This window comes from Triticum urartu, chromosome 2A (assembly GCF_056163025.1).
Source record: "Triticum urartu cultivar PI428250 chromosome 2A, HENAU_Tu73, whole genome shotgun sequence".
Classification (NCBI taxonomy): Eukaryota; Viridiplantae; Streptophyta; class Magnoliopsida; order Poales; family Poaceae; genus Triticum; species Triticum urartu.
The window spans coordinates 691411785-691421310 of NC_141874.1; the positions used below are offsets into that span (position 1 = coordinate 691411785).

The following is a 9526-nucleotide window of genomic DNA, read 5'->3' on the forward strand; positions in this document are numbered from 1 at the left end:
CCAATGTTGGTTATTTTGGTTTTACTGTCCACATTGCATAGTAAGTTTATATATTTGATACAAGTCAAGGCATATTTTACAAGAATGATTATAGATCCACCTATGCTGGTGCTAGATCTATCGCTCATGTGAATTGTATAAAATAATATGTCAATTCTGCAGTTAGAACACTTCATCTCACCTGTTTAGCTGAAGTGCTGCACTGGTCATCTCGCCTCTCTAACTGAAGTGATGCACTGCTGCTCTATGTTGGTGTGTGGTAGCAGCGAGTATACTTGATCTACCTTCGGCTAGACAAAAATATGACGATGTAATTTTGATCTAGATCTTGACTCTCCAATGTCAGGACAATTACGCCAGCAGCCTGCTGCTTTTACTCGTGCGTAGTATCATGCGTAATTTCATATTTAAAAAAATCAGTGCATTTGCAAATGAAATATAAGAACACAAAAACAGCGTGCAATTTCCCAACCAGATAATGTACGTCTCCAAAAAAATAATTCTATTTTTCAAAAAAATATCCAAAAAATATTCTCCAAATTTACAGAAAAACGCCTTCTCAAAATAAATAGAAAATATCATGTTTATCTAGGATGTATTGCATGCACCACAACTCTTTCATTAGATGAAAGTGCCGAGCTGAAGTAGGTCAGGCAAACGATTATGATGTCTTATTCACGTCCAAATTACATGGCCCAAAATGTGATAGTCAGTGTAACTTTTTTTTTGATGATTGCCAAAATTGGGTATATGAAGTGTTGTGTAAAGGTATGCATTGCATATTTTAATTTTTTTCGCCCGTTGCAACGCATGGGCATTTGTACTAGTCTTCCCCTAATAATAAAGCAAATAGTGCTTCTGGTCGTCCGTCATTAAAACTGCCCCTAAAGTTGTAAATTATTACCCACCAATGCCACCGGTAAGTGAGAAAAACGTTTGGTTTGTTTTATTTTGTTTCGTCTATGGCGGGCATAGCTCAAAAGGAAGAGATCCCCTCTTATGAAATAACTATGCACACAGTGCACTTGTTGGTGCCTTCACCTACCACGCTGGAGGTTGTGTGTTCGATCCCCACCCTTTCCCTTTTTTCCAAGAGATCAAATACTTTTTGAAATTTTCATATCTTTCAAACCCTAACTCCAAATCTAACATGTCATATATGATAATTCATCAGAAAAATGTGTAGATTCCAAATATTCCTTTATCATTGATTTTTATAAATATCATTAATTTTTAGAAATATGTTCAGGGTGCAAACTTAAATAATATGTTCTTTATATGATGAGATATTTTAGAAATGCCTATTACATATGCCCTTATAGATTGGTTGTTTTTTGTGGAGCAATCCGATATGTTTGCAACCAAATTAAGTCTTGAATTGAATTATGGTTGCAAATGCACATATATTTTTATATATGCAAACACATATATGACAAAAATAATGCTCTTATGCACATGCTATCAATGAATACTAAAATGTACTTTGCTATTTTCATTCTAATGCAATATTTTTTGGGCATCACCGAGAAACAACATCAAATGCATAAACATATACCGGCAACTAGGTAGATATTTGTGTTGTATAATGAATTCTAAACACCTTAAGTACACTTCAAAAATCATCACACATTTATGTTTTTTCACAACACCACTTAGCATGTTGTTGTTGCGTGGCATCATGAAATATTTCAAGGGATTTGTTGTGTCGTCAAGTGTGTGTATGAGGGGTGAATTTTTTTCTCCCGTTGCAATGCACGGGCATGTTTGCTAGTTAATAATAAAGCACGGAGTGCTTCTGCCCGTACGTCATTAAAATTGCCCCTGAAGTTGGAAAAAATTACCCACCAATGCCACCTATAAGTTATAAAAAACGTTGCACACAGAAAAATTTGGACTGGGCCGGCCCATTTCAGAATATCTAATACTACGCCCAGCGCACAGAAAAAGACACACCTTGCCTGGGCCGACCTATATATGGGTGATCAATTTTTTATTTTTTATTTTTATTTTCCGTCATTGCTTTTTTCTACTTGAAATAATTTGTGAATTTAAAAAGGTTTCCAAAATTTAAAACCGTGAATTTTAAAATAATATTTAATAAATCATAAATGTTTGCGGCTTTAGAAATTGTTTGTGTTTTTTCAAAATATTAGCAAATTTTCTAATAAATGTCCGGAAAATAAACATACATTAATGAGTTTTTCTAAAAAATTTCATGTATTTAAAATGTTCTAAAATTTCACAAAATTTCGTCAATTCAAAAAATATTCATGTATTAGAAAATAGCATAAAATAAAACTGTTCATAAATTCAAATATATGGTTTTTGATTCACAAAATATACACGGATTCAAAAATGTTCACTAATTTAGAAAATTATTTTATCAAATCCCAAAAGAATGTTAGCCGATTCTAGAAATGTTCGCAGATTAAACAAAATGTTTGCATATAATATGTTCATGAATTCAGAAAACGTTCTTGATTTTACAAAATGTTCGTGAATTTTAAAAAGTTCACAATTTCAAATATGCTTATGAGTTTAAGAAAATGTTCATGATTTTTAAAAATTGTTCATGTTTTTACAAAAATGAGAGTGATAGTGTATATCGATGATGTAGTAAGATGTGATCATGTCATTCGAAATTATGATTTTTTTCTCTCGTTGGAACGCACATGCATATTTACTATATTAATAAAATATGCATTGCTTCTGCCCGTTCACCAGCAGCATTTTTTTTACAGAAGACCCCCTTTGTTTTCAGGTAATTAACCCGCTATATCAGTTAAGTGAGAAAACGAACCCTTTTTTTACTGTTTTATAGAAAACCCCCTTCTTTTTCTGATAAATAATCCGCACTCCCCGAAAACGTATCGTTTTTGCATTTTTCTATAATTAACCCGCATTCCATCTAGAACAAATAATACTTTATCAAAATACATCTTTTAAACCCTAACTCCAATTTTAACATGTTATATATTAAATTTGATTAGAAAAATATGTAGAATATGAATATGATGTTATTTTACCTGTTAAACATTTTTAAAATGCTATTTAGGGTGCAACCTTAATGAATAGCGCACGATCCATCTTTCTTTGGTATCGACACCGACCTGGATTACAATGAACACCCCATCAAAGCCAAATTGGAGACAGAAGAAACCGTCGATAACCTTGCATGTACGCCTCGGCAAAATATTGCATGAAAATAAAGCAGATTCTCATCTAATGCCGAGAGAGACGCCTCGGCAATATCTATTGGGGTCTTAGTCATGGTTATTGGGTTAGGGCCGTGCGTTATTTTCTTTTCCCGTTGCAACGCACGGACTCTTTTGCTAGTACTACCTATCCTACCTATACACGGCCGACTCGGCCAGGGCTACATGTCCGTGCCGGACTCAGTTTTGCCTATTCGTGATTATATCCAACAGACAGAACCCTTATGGTTATAAACGTGTACAAGCATCAGTTGTTCCGATACAATATTCATTTAGTGGTGATTATTAAAAGCTAAGATCAACTCTAGCAGAGTTATCCTTAGGTGCCGATCGGCATAATAACCGCATATATAGTGGTCATGGTTGAAATGAGCGGTCTAGCATAGTCGCCATACACCTCTCGGCCTGCATAATTTATGAAGGTCGCTTCAAATTAAGTCCGTGAGCCATCATATTTGCACGTTATCAGACATTGGTGTGGAGTCCTCCATCCACCAACAGCTCGCACAAGAGAGAAGTTTTAGCCCGGCATCTTAATCATGTGTGTAGCCCGATCAATGGCGCTGTTATCCGTATACCTACTGCTTCCTCCCCTGTCAATGACAGGGGCACTTTTCTATCGGAAATAGCAGGAACTAGTGTGTGTTTCCCACCCTCCTGCGCCAATCCAGTCCCGTCTCCCATCGAAGCGCTCCCAATTGCCCCCTATCTAAACCAGGCCACCCCGCTCGGCGGCGCCACTTCACTCCCTATATTCCCCCGTTCATGTCATCGTCACGCTCACCCCCATCAACCCTTCTGGCCCAGCATCACTCTACCCCCTATCTCTCCCCATTCCTTGTCGCCACCACACTCACCCCATCGCCCATGCTGCGATAGCCGCACCCTCCTTGCGGACCTTTCCCCAACGAGACCAAAGAGGACCGCAGCGAGAGTGTTCTTAGAGAGGATGTGCTATGTAAGACTAAATTAGTCATCGGCTTGGAGTGTCTCCTCACCACCCTCGGCTACTTTGACCCAAATATTGGTGGTCAGAATGGTGGAAATGGGCAGCGCGCTCAGGCCGACCATAAAAAATGTGGCCAACCTTACAAATATGGATAGAGAGAGAGAGAGAGGTTTGCTGGGCTCGTCGTGTTCAACATCACGAGGATCCATATTAGAAGATAAAGAGTGGTTTTTCTACACCCACCCTCGGTGCACCCACGGCAAAAAATATACCAAAACATTTTGAAAAAATCTAAAACTTTGTGGAAATGAGCATCAACAAATGTTATTGGCACATGCAAAGTTTGGTGGTCAAATAACATTCAAGGAGCTCTGTACAAAAAAATCACTGAAAGGTAGTCAAAATGTAAGTGCACTGTTTGAGCAGATTTTATAATTTTGTTTTTTTGTACAGAGCTCCTCGAATGTTATTTGAATACCAAACTTTGCAAGTGCCAATAACATTTGTTGAGGATCACTTTCATAAGTTTCAGATTTTTTTTTTTGAAATGTTTTGATATGTTTTCTTGTGTGGATGCACCGAAGGTGAGTGCAGCCACTACTTTCCCCAAAAGATATGTTTCCATGGCCGGCATGGTCGTCACCTGCAGCACAGGACGGACTCGAGCATGACCTTCTGTTCGGTAATAAACTCTGATAGCTCATAAATTGAGTGCAATGCACATGGTTTGGTTTCTTGTGATGGAATCAACCCACTAGGCTTTAAGTCTTAGACTTAACTAGAAAAAGGGCCCGTGCGTTACAACGGGACGACGTTCAAATCAACCCATCGAGAACATAAATATCATTTGGTCAAAAAAAGAAGAAAAAGGGCTCGTGCGTTACAACGGGACGGCGTTCAAATCAACCCATCGAGAACATAAATATCATTTGGTCAAAAAAAAGAACATAAGTGGCTAGGAGCACTTAAGAAATAGTCGTGCTAATATTACACATTTAGAAATTGACTACACACAAGCTTAGAGGCCACAATTTATTCTAAAAGCCTTAGTTTAATTTAGCGATTGAAACATCTATTATCCAATGTGTAAATAGAAACAATGATTATATTGCAAGGAATTACTGTGTATTACTGGTAAAATCCAGTAGCTTACTCAATCAAATGTTTGCCACTACTTTCCATCAGTTTTCATTAATCAAACAGTATAGCGTACAAACCCGCATCAAAAAATAATTCAAATCTCAAGAAAATCTGCTTCACTCTCTCCGTCTTATACAGACTTCCGAGTAATAGAATAGAACAAACTTGGACAACAAAGCAGGATGTACTTAGTTAATTTGATGTAGCAGCTTCTATAGAGAAGACGATATGGGAAAACAGGAAGAACTTGAAGAAGAAAAATTAAGTAAGATGCAAGTAACAACAGAAAAGAATTTGTAGCCTCAAGCAAATCTATGTCGCTCACTCAGTCCCAACTCCTCCGTAAAGACTTCCAATGAACATAATAGAACAAACTCACATGTTTTGCCATGGAACAATGGCTAGTTTCTAGAATTAGTATTTTTTTTCCTTCCCTTTCCTTATCTCCCGCTCTCCACTAATAATAAAGTGAAACTTCTTATAAAGCCAAATTGCATAGTCTGGCTTTTGAAAGGAAAAAAATACACTACAACATGAAGTGATGTTTGGCACACAACCTGGCAAACAAATAAAGATTAATTTGGTCAAAACTAAGGTCAAATTCTGCCTGACTCCGTAATATTATTCTTCATACACAATTATCTTTTACTCTAATGTGTTAATACACAACACTTAAGAAATGACTTACACAACAATAGAACCATTAATAGTGATAGCAGAAGACCTTCATTCAGTATTAAATATATGTGCACAATGATCATGTCACAAAACATGCAGAAGATTGCTTGAGAAACTACATGTTGTAGATATTCCCACCACTTTTTTGGATTTGCAAAGATTCATCTATATTTAAACAGTTTAAAAATTCAAATTAAAACTTCTGTAATAAAAAGTCATTTTCATAAGATCTAGAATCCAAGATTTACACAAAGAGAAGTAACATAATTTGATATATATAGGTGAAGAAATTTTGCTGGAACTATCACATTGCATCAGATGATTATACTGTGAGCAAAGTATGTATATATACTACTTACTACTGCTTGAACTTTGCGGCCATTGAGAAATATAAGCAGAGTTAAGTGCAGTTACATGTAACATGCCCGTGCATTGCAACGGGAGAAAAACATATAATGAATATGCAAACGGAGAAACAATATATCTAAATGTCATACTAAAACGTGGAAATGTGACGTAACTTACAAAGCTTATTTTTTCCGATTATCCCAAAATTAGTACCTAAATAACGCACTGAATAAGGGCAACAGGTCATAGAGAAGTCAAATGCAAAACAAACTGAATTTGCTGGCATTAATACATTGCATGGAGCTCCTTAAGAATCAGAGGGGGCCAATGTCTCATTTCCTGGATCTCCTGCAAGGCTGCAACAATCAATAGAGGCTTTTGCTTCTCTTATAGTATTGTAGTAGTCACGATAGCAGCGAAGACTACTGTGAAACTAATATTATTATATCAGCCAAGATTTTAAGATTAGACAAAAACAGTACCTTCGGTTATTGAAGGTACAAATTATTAGTTTTGGAAATCCTTGGATAGAGAATTATATTTGTGGCCCATTGATCATGTGGATGGAATAAGATGGACATGACACACACTGAAGTAATTCTCAGGTAAATTTCGGGTAAAAAATATATCTCAATCTTCATATAAATTAGATAGAAGGAAATATCATGAAGATGTATGCAGAATTGCAGACATATGTTCTCACTTAACCAAATAAGCAATGCAATTCGAAGTCAACATTTGTGTCCGCCCATATTGTAGTATACAGATAAAGTAATTCGTCTCATGTTCTAGTATTGAAAATAAAGTAATCTTCAGAACTGATGTACCACCCTTATCCCACGAACTGCATTTGACAAGATAATTAGTAAAAGAACCAAGCAGATTCTTTCTGGTGAAATAAAATATATTTGCATGCTTAGACGCGTATTGAACCCTGCATGTTTAATTCAATCGTGCATCATGTTTTCTGCTAACCCTGCTACATCCCTTGTCAAAGTTTCGACTTTATTAAATCGTCAGGAAAGTAGTTTAAACTCTGAAAGAGGACAGGAAGTACCACTGTTTCCACCAAAACATTAATATACGTTAGGCATAATTACGCATAAAAGAGTGAGAAAAATGGTTTCTTGTTCACTATAAAATATGAGCCTGAAAACCATTAGAGTACCAGGTTTGTGTTTTTTGACATTCAACTCCCCTTAAACATTCTGGTGCTTCTGTTCTGCTAACTGTACATGCTTTGTTTCTGTATTAGTACTGTTACATCTGTACCATGTGACATGCTTTCACTGTTCTGATGTTTCTCCTATCCTCAAGTTTATTAGTAAATTTTATTTGTACTAATAAACCCAGCAGTCATAAAAAACTGAAAGATTGAAAGACACGTATAAAGATGATCTTATAAAACTTGTTCAAAGTTTTCCTCATGGCATCATTTTCTCTTAACTCGGTAAAATACGTTTCCAGTTGTACACATATGGTGCCAGCAGTGTGAATACTTTAAGACGGAATGATAAAATCACAAGTACTGCAACATTTAATCCTACAAAAACAATTCAAGACACGTTTGTACTGAATATGTTAGATGTCAATACCAAGAGCATACCAATTTATCAAGAAGGGTGGTGAATTGTGAGCAGAACACGCTAGAAAGACAAAGCCTTTAAGATGTCCCTTTGAACATGAGATGCGAATCATTTGTATTTACTGAATAGGTTCTGCTCCTGCCATTTATCTAACAAATGATTCAAATTCCCCAGTTGCATCTAATTTTTTTAAGTAATTAAAGATGTCAGATGTTAAGTTACTCACAGGGAATACAAATCTGCATCTCAAGCTCAAAGGTGCGGCACACAAGATTTCGTTCACTCATAGTCACACAATTTTTACAGAATTCATACAAACAATTGGTCGAATGGCAAGGCATTATCAAACACAATCATAAGCACAGAAGAAACTCACCTACATCTATCTCTATGAACCAGCAAAGGCATCCAAAATCCCACAACAATTCCATCATATTGCCCAATGCCATGCAGCAGCCATAAAATCCCAGTCACATATGCAGATCCGCAATTGTAATTAGCGTTCATGATCCAGGGGTCAGTGGAGAAACATCCCTGTCACATACTTCCTGAGTAGTCATTAGAATAAATCAGTAAATCTCTTTGAATTAATTGCATACATACCTGGCCTTCGTCTCTGATTGATGCGCAGGATGCACCTTGGCTGTGTCCCGGACCACCACCTGCTCGCTCTTCACCTCTGGTCCACGGACGGCCTCAACGCCAAGGAGTTCGCGCTGCTCCGCTCCATTGTGGCCGCGCGCGCGCCCAGCAGACTGCTTGTGTTCGGCCTCTCGCCGCAGCTCCTCGCGCTCGCCGCGGTCAACTCCGGGCAGGGCGCTGCCACTGCCTCCGTCACCGACAGCACCGAGGACGCGCGGGGCGTGCTCGTTGGGCGTGGCCCCAGCAGCTCGGCGGACGTCCATGTTTCAAGGTACCCCGACCCGGCCGGGGAGGCGTGGGCGGTGCTGCGGCTCGCGAGGTCGAGCCCGGTGTGCCAGCGCCCGACAGGGACGGTGCGCAAGTTGGGCTGCCGGCTGGTGCTGACCTCCTTGCCGTGGGAGGTGCTCGACGCGAGGTGGGACGTGGTCGTCGTCGACGCGCCGAGCGGGGCAGGTCCCGGGGAGCCGGGGAGGATGGGCGCCATATACACCACGGCCGCGCGCGTGACAGGGGGCGAAGCGGTGGACGTGACGGTGCACGAGATGAACCGGACAACGGGAAGATCTGACGCCACCGCCAATCTTCTCCACCCAGCGGGGCCATGGCTGCCGACCGACGAGCGCCTCATCGCGGCTGCTGGCCGACGAGGACAGGGGAGCTCAGGTGCTGGGATGGAGACTCACCTACAGGGGGGGCGGGGACGCCGGAGGCGGAGGAGAGGCCGAGAGGGCCAGAGGCACGCGGAGGGGAGAGCCGGACGGCCGACGAGTTCGCCGACGAGAGCCCCGCCGGAGCCGTCCCCCCTTCGACCTTCTCTGCTCGGCGGCGCAGCTCACGCGCGTATCCATGATGGCGTCCACGATGTTCGATCGGCGTGGTTCAGCGGTCTCTCAGATCTTGCTACTTATAGGTGTAGCCGCTCCTATCCCGATGACTACGGAGGTGACGGAGTCTCCGAAACGTTTTAA

The 9526-nt window shown here is 39.7% G+C and overlaps 1 protein-coding gene across 1 annotated transcript; it reads left to right on the top strand.

Moving 5' to 3' along the window:
* The first annotated feature begins 5304 nt into the window (after window positions 1–5304).
* LOC125534135 (uncharacterized) lies at window positions 5305–9526 on the top strand. The gene has a single exon (XM_087542153.1). It carries the CDS (start codon window positions 8540–8542, stop codon window positions 9524–9526), a length of 987 nt encoding a protein of 328 aa, XP_087398279.1. The 5' UTR covers window positions 5305–8539.